General features: G+C 38.2%; 1 protein-coding gene across 3 annotated transcripts; it reads right to left on the bottom strand.

The window, feature by feature from the left end:
* Positions 1–267: 267 nt before the first annotated feature.
* Positions 268–20,160, bottom strand: LOC129774245 (ras-related protein Rab-11B). Of its 3 annotated transcripts, none has more exons than XM_055777961.1 (5): positions 19,776–20,160; positions 18,844–18,960; positions 2,526–2,647; positions 2,112–2,460; positions 268–1,951 (listed from the first exon to the last, which is right to left on the bottom strand). In XM_055777961.1, the coding sequence occupies exons 2-5, from the start codon at positions 18,881–18,883 to the stop codon at positions 1,815–1,817; spliced, it is 648 nt and encodes a 215-aa protein (XP_055633936.1). In that variant the 5' UTR covers positions 18,884–18,960; positions 19,776–20,160; the 3' UTR covers positions 268–1,814. The 3 variants fall into 3 exon arrangements, with proteins under 3 accessions (XP_055633936.1, XP_055633931.1, XP_055633946.1); XM_055777956.1 differs by having other exon boundaries at positions 18,844–18,964; positions 19,776–20,159; XM_055777971.1 differs by lacking the exon at positions 19,776–20,160 and having other exon boundaries at positions 18,844–18,982.
* Between the last annotated feature and the right edge of the window lie 409 nt (positions 20,161–20,569).

The following is a 20,569-nucleotide window of genomic DNA, read 5'->3' as shown; positions in this document are numbered from 1 at the left end:
GATATGGTATAGTTTAACTCAAAAGAGTTATTACAGATGCATCGATAGCTTTCACGCGATCGATACTACTGACTTGCTCGTAAAATAGTTAACGAGCAAAATTCTGTTCGACACGAATCATGTAATATGGCCCATTATTTCATAATAACTTTAGCTGTTTGTTTGTAAGCACTTCAACAATTCAGAGATCTAAAGTATTAAGATTTGGAAATTGTGTAACACACGAAGAAGCAGGGATGCGATATTATATTATAAAACAAAAAAATATTCGAGCAGCAGTAAAATGTTTGTAATAATAATAGAGTATATTGTTTAATAGTATATAAAAGTAAATTGTAAACCAATTGTTCAACATAAAATTGGTGCAAATTTTGTCAATTTGTTTTCGTTAATTTGATTTTTCCAACTGTTCAATCTGGATTGCAGCATTTATGTCTTTACTTCTTCAATTTATTATTCCTGTTAATATATACCTTTTGCAATGTTTTATTTTGTTTTATGTATTACTTTACATTTTTTCCTATATAAATAATGACCATCCTTTGTTTCATGCCGTTTAGCTTAACAATTACTACAATTACTGCTTTTCGTGTGATTTTACCTACAAAGCAATTGATGTTTGCTGCATTCTGCAAGTCGAAAATACGCATATATAACTTGGTGCTACACGGTAGAGAGTGAATAGGATACCTAAATTGCAAACCAAGACTGATGAACAAACTAAATAGTCGAGTATGAACGACAAGGCTTTCAGGAATCAAGGACACGTCACAGGAAAATGATTGCTCTTATAACTATTTCGTTTGCTATAAGGTTTCTCTTCGACTGGATTCGAGCTTAATACTCACCTCGTCAGGTTCTCAGACCTTGCAGATAATGACAACTCCTTACGCGAAATATTTATAGACAAGAATAAACATAAGTAAAATAAAAGAACTCACTTCACCACCGATTTTGCTCATCTCCTTCGCAAAGTTTATTCTGGCATTCCAAATATGTTTTCTAACTTCTCTCAAACAATGTTCACTCTCAATCCAACTTAGCTGAACCTTCTTGTTATTACGAGAAGCTGCATATTACTCTAAAGCGGATTTTCTACTAGCTTACTTTGCGTTGCTCTTTGTGAAGGTGTGTAATATTGAATCCACCAAATAGTTCAAACATATCCTATCGAATAAACCCCAGTGTAAGCTTCTTTGTTTCGCAAATGTGTCTTACGTCAATGTGATAGTTTTCACTGCATAGGTAGCGTGAGCTCATATTTGATTCATACCAGTCCTAAAATAGTTAAAAGTTAATAAAAAAAAAGTCTGTTCAGCGCGAATGCCTTTTAATGTAGACATAATGAAAACGTTACGTAACAGGATTAGCACTCTTTGTTCCTCAAACAGCTATATTAAATTTCATCGGTTGCCCGTGTGAAAAATTTGACATCTAGTACCAGTGAAAAATATGTATTTTCCAATTCGATTTTAAAGGGGGTATTTAGTAGTGTGTCGTAATTGATTAGCAGGTATTTGCTCTTGTTTTATTTTCCAATTTGACTACTTTATTTTTTATATACGGCTTTTTTTGTTATAACATTTCATTTTAATTCTCTTTTTACTCTTTGTTCAAATCAAAAGCATATTACCGGAACTATTATTACTATCGTGAAAGAACTCCTTCCTTGTTTTTGCTTCGGTTGATGGTTTTGCTGTTGCAGTAATAATAATAGTAGTAATAATTGTAGTAGTTGTAGTAATAGTAGTAGATGCAGTAGTAGATCTAATTGTTGTAGCAGCAGAAATAAGAACAGGCTCTGCTTGTGGCGGTCACTGGCAACATTGTTTTCGTACCGAGTCAGCAGCTGGATTGGTCGGCTTCACGTCGATGTTCTCCAGGTTCGGTCTGATCACACTACCCTCCGGTGGATCTCTGATTTGCTTCTGCGACACAATTCGATAGATTTCTAGAGGAGGAGTACAAACAAAAATGTTATTTTTATGTTACTATACATGTTAATACACAGAAGGTATGTGTGCTCGTTTGAATTGTGATCTTATGAATGCAATTGAATATGGTATAAAAAATGATGATTGCTTAACGTATATTTAAAAAGAGCAAAAAACCTGTGAGTATATTCTGGAATGCGGTTTCAACATTAGTCGAGTCCAGCGCAGACGTTTCGATGAAGCTGAGGCCGTTTCTTTCGGCGAAACCTTTCGCCTCGTCCGTGGGTACCGCACGCAGATGCCGCAAATCACTTTTATTGCCGACCAGCATAATCACAATGTTTTGATCAGCATGATCGCGCAGCTCACGCAGCCATCGTTCCACGTTCTCGTACGTCAAATGCTTAGCTATGTCGTAGACTAGCAGCGCCCCGACCGCGCCCCGGTAGTAAGCTGACGTGATTGCTCGATAACGTTCCTGGCCAGCCGTGTCCCATATTTGGGCTTTAATCGTTTTACCATCGACCTACGGAAATAACACATTATTATACTTGTTATGTAGACGTTACACATCACTTTTCGAACACCCACCTCTATACTTCTAGTAGCAAACTCTACGCCTATGGTGGACTTTGATTCCAGATTGAACTCATTCCTAGTAAATCTCGAGAGCAGATTACTTTTACCAACGCCTGAATCTCCAATCAGCACAACTGAAATACAAGCAGAAATACACAATCGTTGTTGAATGGAAGGTGAGAAAATTGTGTTAATTGGCTGAAGTTAAGTCCGCGCTCAACTTTGTTAGTGACTAACGGTTTGCAGCACAAAACGATCATAGAAAAGTAAATTGTTGTCATGGGAGGCGTCATCGTGTAGGGTGCAACGTGGTAATGCCGTTTATGAATCACCGTAGCACGAGCGATACACATCATTTATGATAAGATAAAAATAATCCAATTCATTCAGTGGCAAGTGATTTTCATGTACTTCCAATTTATTCTATTACCTATAACGAGTGCTTTTTATTGGAAAAAAAACAAATGAGCTGCTCTCCCTAATTCAACATTCATTGACTGACATTGCTACAATCACCACGTGACTCGATTTTCGCTGGTTATTCATTATTTTACACATAACATTCAGCCACGCAATGAGCAGTTTTGGGGCAATCTATGTTCCTCTCTGTCGGAGAGGTTCCATCTTTTGCACGAAATACAAACGTTTTACATATCCTAGTTGAAATCCGATTCATCGGAATCAAATTGCGACATTGGAATACCAGTGAAATGGGTAACTCGCTCATGAGGTCCGATTTTGTAACCTGCTGGTGTTCCACAATATGATTCGGTGAAACAGTCGAAGTGTTAAATGAATCATTATTATCACCTTCGTTGAAGCTTGAAAAACGATAACATTATATCGAAGGTAGAGATCGAAAGCTAACCTTATTGTACATAGAAAACTGGAAAATTTGTTAATTTGTATTTGTTTTTTCTAGTCAACCCAGACTAAGTAACAAAATAAGAAAAAAAGAGTTAATAGTAGCAAAAAATTATGTTTATCAAATCACTCTAATCACTCTAAATCACAGAAAATGGAAGGAATTTAAAATGAAATATTGGATTTCTCCGCATCAGAAGATTATTCCCTTTCGATCTTCGATGAACACGGAAAAGTTACTCCCATTGAAAAACAATGTATATACTTATTATAGATAACTAGCTGACCCGGCAAACTTCGTCCCGCCCAAAGTTTATTTTTCGTTCTCACATTCATGTTTTCTTACTAAGCGCACGTTCATTGGTCCAATCGTAGAACTGTTCATTGATTGATCTTCTAATCTAGCCTTCAAAATTACCTTTTACTATAAAATTCCTAGTACTTCTACCAATACTCGTCATTATAATATCAGATTTTTTACAGACACAATTCTCGTTCGAGATTTTTCAACCACTTGCAAAAAACATGCTTTTCCGTTACATGAAATAAATGTTTGATAGAGACAATATGATAGCATAAAGACAGCCCTAAATCGGACAATTCCTTTCTCGAGTTTTGCTCTTATCAAGAAGAAGATGTAGGAGTGCGTTTTATCACATTGAAATCCATTTCGACTTTCGAACGAAGATCAATTTCGTTAGCGCAAACATTAAACGGACTAACAACGTTTGTCACTATGTAATTGTAGAACATATGCGAATTTAATTCTCCGAATTTTCCCATTTTCCTTCATAGTTTTCCGAAAATTTTCAATTTGGTTGGAATATGTGTATTATTTTTAAGGGACCCTCTCTCCATTTCAGAGAGACCATCATAAAAACTGTTCTCAAATCCAAAAACCCTCAGATCTCAAATTTGCTTGATTAGTTCTAGAATTATTTTGAAGTTTGTGTTTCTTTTGTATGGCAGCCTCCCTCTAGAGAGAGGGAGGAATGTCTATTCACCATAGACACGTTTTGCGCCCTCTCAAACCTTCACATGCCTTATTTGGCTCCATTTGATTGATTAGTTTTCGAGTTATGCAGAATTTTTTGTTTCATTTGTATGGCAGCCCCTCTCTTAGAGAGGGGGCGGAGTGTCAAACCACCATAGAAACGTTTATCGATCCCTAAAACCTTTATGCCATGTTTGATTCCATTTGTTTGATTAGTTCTGGAGTTATTCAGTCCCACCTCTTTAGAGAGGGGGAGGAGTGTCGAAACACCATAGAAACGTTTCGTGCCCCCTAAAACCTTCACATGCCAAATTTGACTCCATTTGATTGATTAGTTTTCGAGTTATGCAGAAATTTGTATTTCATTTGTATGGCAGCCCCCCTCTTAGAGAGGGGTAGGAATGACTAACCATCATAGAAACATTTATTGCACCCTAAAAACTTCAAATGCCAAATTTGGTTTCGTTTGCTCGATTAATTCTCAAGTAATGCAGAAATTTATGTTTCATTTGTATGGCATCCACTTGCAAATAACATGTTTCTCCGTTACATGGAAAAATGTGTAATACAGAAAATTTGATAGAATGAAAACAGCCCTAAATCGGCCAATTCCTTTCTAATCTTAATTCTAATTAAAATCCATTTCCACTTTCGAATGAAGATCAATTTCGTTACCGCAAACATGCAATTCAAACTCGAATCGAACTGAATTTGGTATTACAGTAGAACCCGGATTATCCGCGGAACAGTCTGGCTAGGTCACCGCGGATCACGAAAATCGCGGATAATGCAATTAATGACTAAAAAAGAGAGGCAAACACAATATTTCAGCATGATAACTATGTTTCATCAATAAAGGAATTATCAAACTATCCATCTATAAGGTTGTGTACACCAGAAGTCAAAAAATGTGAAAGTCATGACCAAAACAAAAATGCAAAATCCTACACCTCACTGATAATTTCCGGGAATGTCCGTAGCATTACTATGGAATTCGTTTTCGCGGATAAACCGCCACGAAGATCATCCGCTCGCGGATAATCGAGGTTCCACTGTATTTATCTTTTTCGGGTTGATATTTTTAGTGTACTAGATTTCGAACAAAATTTGTCCCGAAGAGAAATTCTAATTTTTTTGGGTTCGTTAACAAATCAAAGTGCACGGCTATTTCAAAGATCAAGTGAGATCGAAACGTAGATATCTACAGATGCTTTTCTAAATCTCCAAAGTCTGGTCCCGGAACATCAGATTTGGTGTCCAAATTAATTTGAGTGAATTCAGGTGTTTCAGTTTGTTTTGTTCAAATCAACAATGAATAAGTAGAACCCCGATTATCCGCAGAATAGTCCAGTTAGCTCACCGCGAATAACGAAAATCGCGGATGATGCAATAAAGAACTAAAAATGAGTTCCAAACAAGAAAAGAAGATATTTTAGCAAGATAAATAGTTTTTTATCAATACAGAAATCATTACACTATCCATCTAACGGGTGTTAAATAAAAAATGAGAATCTTTTCAATACCTTTCAGTAACTCAAATAAAGAGCGTAAAATTTTCTTTCTCCTAGAAAATTGCTCTTTGGGCTCCCTAGAAACAGTAAGCGTGTTTGATTTTGCTAGTTTGAATTTAGTCAAAGCAAAGATGGCGTCGAAACAGCACGTGCTCCGCGAACGCATTGTACCAGCAAGGAAAAAAGTTCACGGTGGCACATTTGAAGGAAGAAAATGTACCCGTCAGTACGGTATGTCGTATCCTGGGTTCCCTGAACGTAGAGCGAAAGGTCGGAAGTGGTCGTCCGGTGACGATAATGACGAAGCAGAGGAAGACATCGTTAAAGAAGCTGTTTGAAAACAAGGACGCAACCAGCCTGCGTGACGCTGGTCGGAAATATGGCTGCTCCCACGTATTGATCCATTGGACCCTCAAGATGGAAGGAATCGTCTGCAGGAAGAAGACGAGGTCGCTGGAGTACACGGAGGTGCAGATTGAGACGGTTAAATCACAGTGTCGGTGGATGACCAAAAAATACCGCGGGACGTCTTTCGTTCTGGACGACGAAAGCTATTTTCCGCTGTCCAAAACGCATATTCCAGAAAATGATCATTATTACTCCAGCGACAAGTCATCCATACCGCCTGAAGTGAAATACAAGTTCAAGCACAAGTTTGAAAAAAAGGTTATGTTGTACATCGCCATTTCCGACCGGGGCATTTCAAAGTCTTGGTTTAAGCCGAGCGGTCTGGCAATCAACCAACAAACCTATCGAGAAGAGTGCCTCGATAAAATGCTGCTGCCGTTCGCATTACGCGGATGGGAAGTACGTCTTCTGACCGGACAAGACGTCTTCCCATTACGCCAAGAAGACGCTGGCGAATCTTGGCCGCCCAATAGAGGATTTCGTTGGCTCACTCAGTGCCCTAGTGTATAAAAACAATTGGAGGGCCAATGACACGAAGCAACTGACTACAAGAATCCGGAAAATGGACGTAAGTGCCGTACAACGTTCTTGTGAGAGCATCGCGACAAAGTTGCGTCGAACAGCAGACCACGGTCCTTACTCAAACATTCACTGTCATTTTTTTGAAGAAAATACAATATGTTATTAATAAAAAATACTGAAATCGATGAAAAAGAAAAAAAAATTTATATGTGATTGAAAAAAATCTCATTTTTTATTTAACACCCGTTAGAACAGTGGTGTTCAACCTTTTCTGCAGAGCGGCCACAAACACATGCTGGGGATGGTGTCGCGGGCCGCAAAACAAAAGTAAATGTAGAACTTCAATTATATCTTTGGAAACTCATGTTTCCCAAAACTTTGATGCAGTTTCTTGCAATTCAATATACTGTTTCTCTACCTAATTGACCAAATATTTTACAAAAAAGTGATTTTCAATGTTTTTTGCTGTAATTAAAACAGACCGAAATGAATTTATTTAGGAATAAAAATGGAATTTTGTTACGTAACGATCACGGCTACCATGCTACCATTTCAATGAACGAGCAGCTCTGAGCCGCTCACTGAAATGAATCGTTTTGAACCTCTAGTTTAAAGTGACCTTCAGTCTTCTCGGCTGGTTCATCACTCGGAAACGGTATTAGGGAAAATGGGGGTAAGACGGACATGTTAACAAGAACTTCAATTATATCATTGGAAACTCATGTTTTCCAAAACTTAAAAGCAGTTTCTTACAGTTCAATATACTGGTTTTCGAAATAATTGGCCAAATGTTCTATAAAAAATTGTTTTTTCATGTTTTTTACTGAAATTAAAACAAGCCGAAAAGTACAACATTTTGATCGATGCGGGTATAATGGACATGTAGTGGGGGGAATATGGACAAGTTGATAATATATAACGCGTAGAAGTTTATCGCTCGCGAGAGGAATAATTTCGCTCTCTCTGTGTTTGTGTGTCCAGTAACTGAAATAGAACAAAAAGGGAAAGAAATATAAAAAAGAGTTGAATATTCTACCGTTCACTTTTTACATATCATGCATTGGATGTGATTATGGATGTGACTGTCCATTTGAACCCCACCAGTGCAATTATTTTAATAATTTAAATTTACCACTTACGAAAGAATGTACTTTTCCGTACATACCTAATATCGCTTCTCTGTCAACTCACAAACTGAAATATAACCATCAGCGAATTGAATTTTGCAATGAAACCACTCAAAATGCTTAATTTAGAAGCCGGAAAAATTACATCCACACGCGGAATCACGTTTGATTTTCGGTTTTTGTTTCCCTATTCCACTTTTAATCAGTATTCATTGTCATAGGATGGTTTAAATATTATAGAACAGCATGTAGAAGGGGTTTCCATCAACAGAAATGTGAAATTCATAATGTAACTATACAATTCAACCACCTGTCCATTCAACCCCCACTGTCCGTCTTATCCGCGGTTCCCCTGCTTTCATTTCTCAGGAAGAATGTCGAGAGTGAGGATTGAACTCGTGACCTTTAGCATAAAGCGGCCCATAGTCGGGCAATATTGAAGCCCCTAGACAAACAAACCAAAAAAACACACAAACCAAAATATTGCGCAATAATATTGAACGTCTATGGGTTGCTTAAGAGGTACGGATGTATATGTGTCTTTTTATACACTTGTACTTCATTCCTCACTACTAAGGACTAAATCAACCCTTCGCGGTCGGGATTAATCTTCCCTGAAAGAGATCACCCCCAGCAAACATTGAATCGTATGAATAGCTATAATTGGAGGCGATATACATACATCCAAGACACATTTGGAAGATATATAATTCATATAACTGGCATATACACGCAAAAGTGGGCGCGATATACGTATATGCCATATTTTATACGCATATAAAGCCGTATATAACGATATACGATGCTTTTCACATTGATATGCAATTTGACCCGACAATGTTTTTTTAAACGCTCCTAAAGGAACTTCGCCGTCTCAACGTAGTATTACTTGCATCATTTTTATCAGTACTTAGTTGATATTTCTATGCCAAATAACACACACTGAATGAATTCTGATTGGTAAGGTCTAGAACACAGTGCAAGTCGGAGGAAATTTCTTTGACAAACCCCCGGCATGTTAGGTGTGACGCTAACCAGTCGACCACGGGAGCACTCGACAATACTATATAAAATGAATAGAATGTGCGTATATAATACTGCATATCGCGATGCTAGGATGGTCGTTATGATATGATATGATATAGAAAATCGTGCTTTCGCATTTTATACGATTTCGGATACACATGATGCATTCTTGCATCCTGGGTCTTATCCTTCCACGCTAATAATATATTATTTATACCGAGTACCGTTCATAGAATACAGTATACCGTGTACAGTCGTGAGAAAGTTTACTAGACATTAAAATTTCTTTTAGAAAAACTGTAAACTATTAGATCGTTGAATAAAGTATTTAGTATTGGCGGGTTTACACTAGGGAGATCTATAGCTATAGATGGATTTATTCACCTGAAAATAGGTGTAAACGGGTGAGAATATATATGATACATTTCTTCGAGGTATATATAACCACTTTGAATAGAATAAATTCAGGCATATGTAAACGCTGGTGAATTTCTCACTTGTGATAAATCACTGAAGTTGGATGCAGTTCTACTTGAGGTGAATAAATTCACCGAAAATATGAATATATTCATTATATAAGTTCGCGCTAGTGTAAACGGTTGATGCGATTTCTATAAATCTCATCATATTTCTTCACTTGAATATATCCCTAGTCTAAACCCACCCTATGGTTCCTTGCTCTGGTGACTGAGAGCAGACAGACGACCGAAAAGGGTTAAAACTGTTCGAAAGCCTAATTTTTTTCGTATTTTTAGCATGCGATTTCTTACTAGATGACCGAGGTGTCAAATCTTTCTTTTAACACGTTGAGCCCCATGTCGGACCCCAAGGGTCGACGTTGAACTTTTTGGTAGGAAAGCACCGACTGACCGGGACTGACAGTTACAAAATATAAAAAAAAATAAAACTATATATGGTTTGTTTCCGGATGTCTTACAAAATATTATCTACTTTCTAGTAGAGTTTCTGACTATTTTCTATGTGTACAATAAGTTTCTATGGAAGCTAGGACCGACACTGATATTGCGCAAACGCCCTTGATGCGGGCTGAATGGAAAGCGTAGCGAGAACAATTCGGGGCCCAACGTATTGATAGGTTATGTGTAGCTTTGAATTCGTTTTGTACTCATGTTGAACAGATTCCCCCGTGTTTCCCACTTGCAGCATCGCCTAATAGGATGACACTTGGTAAACTTTAGCAAACGACTTTGTTACTGATTTTTGCACAGTCTCTGGAAAATAACAACTCGGATATCTCTACAGTAAGCTACAAATAATGCAAAGTAATCGATCAGTAAAAAATATTTTCCCAAGACATCGAATGTCGAAGTACCGGAACTCATTGTTCGTTCGAAGTGTAGCTCTTTTTCTAGAGGCGAATGAACTGAAACGTTTAAACCCTCTTAATGCCAAAAAGAAGAAGAAGAAGAAGTGTAGCTCATTGGAACCCAGCAGTTTATCTAATATTATTTCTTTCACAGCATTTGAGCGAGGATGTATTCAGCATTTTAATCGAATTGTTTTTTTCACCTTAATTCAATTGTAATTTTTTTTATTAGTTCGTTATCACTCCTAAATATTGTACACATGCGCTTGTTCTACCTTACGTTTACCGATGTGAACTTGAAAAAGCACAGGTCAAAAGTTACGCAATAAAGAAATGAATGAATGAATCAATTATGTTAACCACTACGCCGGATCACCATAAATTGTACATAATTGAGAACGTGGTGATACTCATGAGTATCATTATGCGAAATGTCTCGTGAAGCGTATAGAACAATCTAATTGCTGACATCCATCGGCACTGTTCCTCATTCATATCTATTCATATCTGGACTCATCAATAATGACAAGTGGTGAAAGTGCCGGAACATTCTACGTGCTTCGTTGATTTATTTTATTGTAATGTTACGATCATAAGCTGATTATTATAAACTCATAGCTATTAGTTCAAAGTTCAATTGCAAACAAGAAAAATATAAAAATTAACTTGCATACCACATGCATAAATCCTTCTAACGAATTTGTTTTCTCAGCTGGAATTCTGTAACATTTGTTCGGATGTCAAACATGTATAGACGGTGGTAGATGAAATCATCACGTCTCTTCTCCGCTCGTCCTGTGCACCTCACATATCAAATACAGCTACGTATCACATACACTGTTCTTCACAGCACACCCCGTAGCGTATGCCATGGATGCAAAATTTGTTGCGCTATCGCCACCATCGCCGCCGTCTTCCTCGTCATCGTCAGCAGCATTCGAGGGGCATTTCACGACGATGACGACGACGACCGTTATCACGCTGTGCGAGTGGAAGTATTTAGCTGTGCTACACGCTTGTTATCGTATCACTCACTACGTCTCGCCGCTGTTGGTCCTCTTCATTGGACCACGCCATCAGGTTGAGAGTTGTGATACTGTGATACAGTAGTGTTGGTCTTCATATAATTTCTCGCAGCACTAAAGTTCTAAATGGCTCGTTTTCTGCAGTTTGAGATTAAAGTTCGGCTAATGATCTCTTTTTGTGCCATCTTCCCGATACCCCAATGAGTGGGGTTTCGAATAAAAACCTTCCGTGTATCAAGCATTAACACTACAAACAAACGTGTGAATTTTTGGCTAAAGATTCAACACAAACAATGTGTGATAGTGAAACATATATATAAAACACTGCTCATATATGTGGGTACACTGTTTTTCAATTAAATAGAAGTAATCAACAGCTGTATCTGCCAGTTTATTTTTCATTCGATTCCACAAACTGTTCATCATCTGGGGAACTGATTGAAGGGCGGATGATTAACACATACTTTGGCCTCTCAACCGATAACGTTTGTGTTAACTATGTTACCAATGGAAATCGATGGACGGATTGTTCAAGTGGAATGTGCGTGTCAAAACGCAAAAATCAGGGGGAAAATCCGGCACGTCGAACTTTATTGGCCAAGGAAATGGCATAGTGTACAGAATAACAGAAAATTTCCCTCTATGATGAAATACGTGAAAAGATTTTATGTAAACTCCATATTTATTGATGAGCTGTTGAGCCCCAGATGCATTGAAAATAATTTCGCTATCTTACAACCCATGATGCAATGGCATCGAAAATAGTTCAGCGTAAACATTCACAGCTATGGTCGTCATAAGCTTATTTATCATACGCCCACTCTACACTTATCTAGCGCAGCTTTCCATAGGATTGTTCTAATTTACAGCTGATTGTGAAAACATTACTCGGTACTTGCAGCAATTCTTGATGCGCAAAATAATCACCCAACCTGCTACTAGTGTTTAGGTGGGCTCGGCAATAAGGTAGTCATAAGGTCGAAGTTGGTCAACAGATAAACGTTACTGGAGCCTTCGTAATGGATGGCACAAACGTTCCCAGTGGAACTTTTGCCGTCTCAATGTAGGTATGACTTGACAAGCTCTAGAATCACGTGACAAGTCAGTGCATGTCGGAAGAAATTCCTGAAATTCCAAAAGCTGAAGATTGAAGCTTTTCCCCTTTATAACAGTGATTTTCAACCGATGGGAAATTCCCCCCTAGTGGGGAATTTGGTCATCAAAAGGGGGGAATTGTGCAAGGGAATATTGCATATTTACTACGCTTTGAAGATGTCAATGATTAGCAAAAAATGCTACATAACCTTTTGGATATGGTAAAATTTGCGATCCTCGGCAAACATTTCCAAATTTGAAATGTAATGTTCCATTGAACAACTTCACAACTTTCTTCAGTGAATGACGACGACACAGTACAGAAGACCCTTAAAAAAGTAAATTGTACAGCAATTGTCTAGATTTTTTACAACAAGTTAAACTTGAAACATATTCTCCTTATATCAAAGAACGCCGATTTGGACAAGGTTTGGAATCCCTTCCCACTTGACATGGTTTGAAATCCCTTCCGACTGGCAGTGACGAAAGTTTCGGACCGATTTCTGAACAAACTTATCGATCTACAAATAGTCGATTTTCATCCTGATTAGCGGAATAAGCGTTACGAGCGTTGTTGTCTTTTGCGTAGTATTTATGTGGATTTCCTACAATGATGCTGATGGAAACACCATAACAGAGTGGATATCGAAGATGACATGAGGTGTGCTTTTCGACAACGCTCTCAAGAATTAGTTTCTGTATTCTATTATTTTACTAAGCATACAGACTTTCTTACAAAATACTGATAAAGGGGATGCACTGGGATTAATTTTCGTAAAGGGGAGAATGGAGCAAAAAAAAAGGTTGAAACCACTGCTTTATAAGGTCGTTGCAGCTATATTGTTACCCACGAAAAATATTTTTGACGTAGAACTACGTCTTTCATTTCTATAGTGGGGTGTGAATTCAAAGTTTCGATAACGAAAGCATTAGAACGAGATTTTGAGCGTTAATAACTCTTAAAAAAACTGAACGAAATGGTATGATAAACACTTCATTCGAAAGATAAAATGTGTACGCGTTAACCAAGTATCTCTTTGATCCAAAAACTTGTTTCAATAGCCTTAGAATTGCTTCCAAAACAGGCTATTGAATATATAAGCGAACGCAGCTCGGAAATCCACTCAGTTCTAATCGAACAGCGATTGGAGCATGTTGTCGCTGTTGTGGCGAAGCTAACTTCGTTCATCATGAAAGCGCTGATGAACGATGTCACCAAGAGCCTGTTTGTGCACCTTAGGCCAGAAGGGAATCCATCGGGAGAAGAGTGATGCCACTGAAAAGGCGACCAAGAAAGTAACAGCATCGAAAATTGGTTCCGCTTGAGGCATCGGAGCAGCCACCACACATACACGGGCGCAACTCTTTTCGTTTGGTGGTTATCGAGTTAACATTAACCACATCGAGCATCGAAAAGAATCCGTAAAGATGTCATCGTTGCTGAAAAATAATCTGCCAGTTCCCCTTGGAATTAAAAATTACATTCAAGCGAGAGAGTTTATTTTAATGTGTATATTCTATTCATATAACGATGCGATCAAGTGTATTTCGTATTGTGATTTTTAAATCAAGTGCAATTAAAAGAAAAGCTTCTGAAGATTATTCTTCCCCATCAGTACAATATTTTCGTATCCAATGCATAAAACCTTGTGCCTCCAACGTAACGCTCTCGTTTTCGATTTCCCTCAAATATTCATTTATTCATTCATTCAGAATGGATTCCAATTCAACATCAAACAAATGATCACTAAATAAACAATAGTCCTACGTCAACCTTGCGGTTTTCCCACAGATATAATCCACTTCCTGTTTTTCGCTGCACTTGGAATATTGGGCCCTAATATGTAAATCGAATCGAGACATCGATACGATCACTATCACTATAACACCGAGCAAAATTTAGAATTTTGTAAATCGAGATAATCTCTTACCGAACTCGAATTTCGTGTGTTGCAATTGCATATATTTGATCGTTTCTGAAATGTTTCCCAAAGAAAAATATCAGATACGCAAAACAAAACCAAATAATTCTCTGAAGATATACGACAACTCGGAAAAATTCTGGCAGGCCCATAATTTCAATATTTTAATTAACCAAAAACTTCTAAAGGAATCTCGCACTATTCCCATTGTTTGACGTAGGGGGTCTCCGTAGCCAAATTGGTTGCACGTTCGCTGAGTAAGCGATCGATCGTGAGTTTAAAACTTAGGGCCCTTATTGACCATCTTTGTGTTGTTACAGAATAACTATGTCCATGCAACAATCATCAGCGATGGAAATCGATCCACGGTCGAAATAAGATCGATTCATCCATACAACTGCTCTGCTCTGCAAGACACATCGGGCTGCTGTTCTATAAATAACTCAACAATGATCAATCAACTGTCTCCGCTGTCCGGTCTAACTGGATAATGGAAGAACAGAAGGAAAACTCTTACGCCTAAATGGCTACTGTGTAAATGTGTACCATATGCAATGGCATAGAAGGGAATACTCTAACGCTGAAAAATAGCAACTGTGTAATGATAATGAGCCTAAAATAAACAAAAGGGTTAAAAAAAGGACTACGTCTTTGAGTTCTACATACAGCCATTTTATGTGAAACCTATATAGTGATTCTCAGATTTTCGTGAAAAATGATAGGTCTGTTCTTCATCCCAAAATATTAGATCCGTATTTTTTATTTTTTCATTAAGGTGCTAATTTCCATTTAGGGTGGTCCGAAAAATCCAAAAATCCATTTTCCCAAAAATGACTTTTTTCAAAAAATCATAACTTTTGAACTACTGGACCGATTCAGATGATCGATATATCAAATTAAAACCAATTGCACTTGCCAAAAATCTAGATTTGGCTTCTCAATTATTGATTGTATTTGTTTTTTGTTGTTTTGATTGCTTCGGACAAAAGGGCGCTATATGTTTTGTAGCTATTTTTTTATATTTTTTCTTAAAATATATATATGCTTTCCTGACATCAAGGTCACAACTCCAGGGTCCAGCTATACAAAAACAACATCCCTCGCAAAAAAATGCTAAAGATCCTCGGAGTGTTGGTTGACCAAAAACTTAGCTTCCTCCGCCATTTCGAGGAAGTTAAAAAGAACTTTGCCACCCAGTTGAATCTGTTGAAAACTATTTCCAGCCCGCACAGGAGCAACAACAGAAAGATCCGGCTACGGGTGGCCAAAGCTATCATCGGCTACCGCTTCACTTATGGGCTCGAACTGACGTGTTTGGCAGGAGACAAGCTCCCAAAAACTCTGGCATCTATAACTATAACAAAGCATTACGGACTGTCTCTGGCCTCCTGCCATCAACACCAGCTGCCTGTCTGCGCAGAAATTGGAGAATCTCCTTTCGATCCAATCACAGACTCGACGATCGTAGCCAGGACTGCCAGTTTTTTGTCGAAAACCAGCGGCAGGGGGAATACCCACCTGACCGCCCTTAGCAACACGTTCCTGCAGCGGATGGCGAACTCCAACCTCCCCCCGGTGGCAAAAAAATTCACGTTTTGTCACGTCGGAAGCGGCGGCCTTTCGCAAGCAAACCTGTATTCCATCGATTGCCCGGTTAGTTTGAAACATAGGAGACGATCCTTTAGTTAGGCCCGACCAAGCGTCAGCGAACGTCGGACGGCATACATTTGCCCGGTTAATTTTTGCACTGAAATATAAATGATATATTTCAAAGCAAAACTCGGCTGGTCCCGAGACCTATAATGAGCTATAATGAACATTCGTGTGCAGATATCCTCAATAGGTGGTTAGTCCCGCCGAAAAAACAGTTGATTATGTTGAAATTAAGGGCATATTCAGCCAGAAAGATCAACCAGCTTTCAGATATGATTTTCGGATACTTGAATGCTCGGCGGAGTAGTTGAATATGTTTATAAGAAAATTGATCGGAAACGGAGAAAATCCATCGATTAGCAAATTCGTGGAAAATACAAGAAAGCATTCGAACGTGAGCTCGAGCCTGTGACTTTGATCTAGGTGCGAAAATGTTGATAATCCTTTTCTGCCAATTGTTCGATTCAAATCTAGTGGGAAATTCGTTCAATGAATATCGCGAAATAGGTGCTAATAAATTAAATAATATGCGTCACACAAAATCTCTTGTTCATGAAATAGCTTGCCTAACTGTTTCACAAAGTTCATGTTAATTCTATCAAAAATTTCGCGCTAGTAGAAAGACTGCAACTATATTTAAATCATCTACAAGAACTCATAATAAATCCGCTTCTGCTGCATAGAAACTACGAATGTAAACAAACGATGTGTGCCCAACACATGCTCTGCATGTATGTGTAGCGAGAGCCCAATTGCGCTCAGTTGGCATGAGTTAGCGCATCCAAGCCTCACAAATATCACGATCACCATATGATCCTCTTTCCATTCAATTGTATCATTTTTTTAAAGCTACAATTTAGAACACTAGAATTGTATATATATATTCATTTCATCGTTGATGCCACAAGCTTCTTCTATTTAAAAGGTGTGCATTCTGCCTGAAAACCCATTATCTTTGACGCTTCACTAACTCGAAAAACGTGGTTCAATGGGGTGCCGTTCATTTCATTTTCACCGTGATGTGTGTACGGGAATAAGGCCCATTTATGAGGATCTATCGTGTAAGATCGTGCAGTTTATTTCAATAAAATAAATAGTGCACGGAGTCTGTTAAAAAATATCGCAACTTTCGAATTTACGCGGGTTACGTATATTCGATTTTAGGTTTTTTGTGGCATTGTGTTGGTACTCATGTCTATCACTTATGCTGTCAAGTACGGCTATTTTGAATGTTCAGTTAATTTTTGACAACTGCTTTTCTTACACGTGTTTTGGTCCATCTTCGATTTTTGCCTTTTGTTCTTATCGATGTTGTATTGGGTCAGAATGTTAACTTGAACATCCTGAAAAAAAAATATTAAGCAGAATGGGATGGAATTGAGGATTCAATTTTGCCAAAACAATGACCCAGAGCTCATGACATTTAAAGTTCGCACATGGTTACATTACAATTGCTCAAAATTTATTGATATTCCTCCACAATCTCCCGACATCAATCCCAGTGAAAAAAATTAAGAAAATTATCTGTGTAGGAAATAAAGAGCCATAAAATTTCACTAAATAACGATTTTAAAAAACACTTGATGAAAAAAAAATGATAAATATACCTTCCGAATACACCAAAAAATCGTAGATTAAGCTAAAGACAGCTGAAGATATTTGCAATTAACAATGGATACCATACTAATGATGGAATTCGGAAACTGGTCAACGTTTCGAAATCGAGTTGAGATTTCAACCAGCGTACGAATATGAGTTTGAGTCAATTTTCATACATTAGCAGATACATTCGCCATTTTTAGAGAAATAAAAAAATATTATTCTGCAAACAGATAGCAAACCTTTTAACTCTCATATGGTCGGTGTTAAGTCAGACCGGACCATGTGACATTTTTCTGATTTCGAAAAAACGGAGCTTGAAGTTTGACGCTATGAGGGGCTTTTATTGAAATTCAAAACAATTTCGATACGTTATTCCTGCTGTACGCGTGATTTCTTCTTCTTCAATGGCACTAACGTTCCTAGAGGAACTTCACCGTCTCAACGTAGTATTACTTGCGTCATTTTTATTAGTACTTAGTTGAGATTTCTATGCCAAATAACACGCCTTGAATGCATTCTGAGTGGCAAGCTTTAGAATACGCGTGATCACAGTGCAAGTCGAAGGAAATTTCTTTGACGAAAAATTCCCGGCATGTTAGTTATGACGCTAACCACTCGGCCACGGGAGCACGCGTGTTTTACCAAATCTAATAAATGTGGTATGTAGCTTACGTAATGCTTAACCAAATGCAATCAATACCTCGTTTTTTTTAAATTTTGCGACTTGGTCCCCTCTGACATAACACCGACCATATGACACTGTGACTTTTTCTAAATGTTTCGAAAGCTTGTTTTCGACTTTCAAAAGATAGAAGAGATCTGCATGGTGGAGTATGATTACGAGTTTGAGTTCTTGTATATAAAAACATTTTTTTTTCGCTGCACTAGAAATATTGTTTTGATTTTTGCATAACCAAGACATAATAAAGTGAGTTTACAAGGCAGCAGCGGAGAGTTGGGGTTAACGGGCAGTGCCAACTATACTGTCACCAATTTTTCAACTGTTAGTTGATTTTTTAACAGACTTATGTTCTCTGAAGTTGGAGCCGATTTGTTGCCTAGTTTTCACGGTTTATAAAAAGTTAAAATGAAAGAGAGCTTGTTTTCGATTTTAAAAAGTAGTGGAAAGAGATCTGCATGGTGGTGTACGAATTCAAGTTTGAGTCACTGTATATGTTTTCTTATCCGTGTACATCTATTTTCTCTTGAATAAACCGTAATATCGCAAGTGAACAGCTAGCCTAATAAACTCACCTTTGAATAAATAATCATATTCATCATCGCGAGTGCCCATTGTTGTGTATGCTGCTGTCTGTCCCTTTGCTCGTTAAACTATAAATCCAAATGTCTGCTGTTGCTTCCACTATCTCACTGTCTGGTGATGGGATGACATTCGAACGATTAGAATTTTGAGAAAATAATGTTCGGATTTTCGTTTATTTAATATTTAACGTTTGGCTTCTGTGCGTGTGTCTATTTTGCTGAAATTTCACCAGAAATTGTGACCTCTGTGTGCGCTAACACAAAACAGGGCAGATCGTTGACAACGACTCCCTGCACCAGATCCACTTTTCTAGCTTTGTTTCATTCTTGTTGATATTGTTTGTCATGTTCTCTTCTTTGGCCCTTACCACATTCATACGATGGCCGCACGCACACATGGCAAACGCAAGTGGGCGAAAACAACCAAGAATCGAGTTGGTATCTAGTGGGATAGTTTGATGGATACTTTATCGTAGAATGTGACTAAACTGTCAATCAAACGAGGAATCGGTCAATCGTTGGTCATTCAACTGCGGAATTACTTATGAATAGGTGCTGTTGTATATTTGACATATTACGCATAATTTTGAAATCGTGGATGTGAACTATGCATTGCATTCAAAACCTAATACCAGAACTGACACCTACAAACCAGGTCAAGAATCTACTTTGTTACAAAGCTATCGATGTTGTTGATGTTCAATTCGAAACGTATCCAACTCTATTGTTCTTCCTTGCTATCGCCACACACGCACACAAACAGAGAACACTGACACACACAGTAAAATCTATATCAGAAGGGACACGAAGAATGGTGATGAGACAATATTTTTCTATACGCTACGGGAACTTCAAACAAAGGCACAATATCTAGCTTCTTCCGAAATTCCCAACTTTGCAACACCAGCTGCAGTAGCACTCACATTTTCCACCCCTATCCTTGCTTTTCGATCGAAAAAATTGACTTCTACTTGGAACACGACCCGATTCTTTTACATGTCACTTCTGCTCTCTGGACAGGCTGCTTCCAACGCAGCAGAAAAAAAAATTTCTCCGTACTGGAAATTGTCCAACCCCTTTTTCGTACACAGGCCGGACACGTCCGCAATGATTTCCGCAGCTGGCCGACTCGAGATCAATTTGGTCCCGAACACTCAGAGGCGAAAATAAAGTTACGCGATAATTCGCGAAGCCGATTCAGGCAGAAGAGAAGAACCACACAAATCCTCCACACTGCAGAGTTTATTCGCGAAGAGACGTTGCGGTTGGCTGCGATGAGAAACAAAATGTCGGCCAGACAGCTCGCTCCTGTGTTTGGCAGCTGGGACGATCGGTACAGGGGTGCCAGCTCGGGCAATTTCAGTTTGACTTGCGAAAAAAATATCAATACGAACCCCGAAACACAAACCTGCCTACAATGTAAACATACCAGGTGTATGACACGATTATCGCTATCTCACTCTACCTACCGTCACCGCCTATCTCACTATCTCTCTGCTGTAAAAGTTCATCATCGACATCACGATATGTCAGATGGTGGTAAATTGGTAATTCGCGATGACGTCGACGTCTGGTGGCGACTTCAAGTTAGAGCCATAATTTGGGTATTGGGAATTTTTCATTCATAATTTTAATTTTGAAAACGTTCACTCCGACTGAAAATTAGCTGTTCTTTGACGCTTCCCTAAACTAGTAAACGAAGCTCACTGCCGTCAAC

The sequence above is a fragment of the Toxorhynchites rutilus genome, chromosome 1 (assembly GCF_029784135.1).
Source record: "Toxorhynchites rutilus septentrionalis strain SRP chromosome 1, ASM2978413v1, whole genome shotgun sequence".
In the NCBI taxonomy this organism is placed as follows: Eukaryota; Metazoa; Arthropoda; class Insecta; order Diptera; family Culicidae; genus Toxorhynchites; species Toxorhynchites rutilus.
This window is presented reverse-complemented; position numbering and strand designations above follow the sequence as displayed.

What these genes read in the sequence shown, in the direction of transcription:
- LOC129774245 (XM_055777961.1), bottom strand. Translation starts at nt 18,883, where the DNA reads ATGGGCACTCGCGATGATGAATATGATTATTTATTCAAAG. An exon ending in ATATGATTATTTATTCAAAG is followed by an intron (nt 2,648 to 18,843) that starts GTGAGTTTATTA and finishes CTTGTATTTCAG; the next exon opens with TTGTGCTGATTGGAGATTCA. An exon ending in TTGCTACTAGAAGTATAGAG is followed by an intron (nt 2,461 to 2,525) that starts GTGGGTGTTCGA and finishes TTATTTCCGTAG; the next exon opens with GTCGATGGTAAAACGATTAA.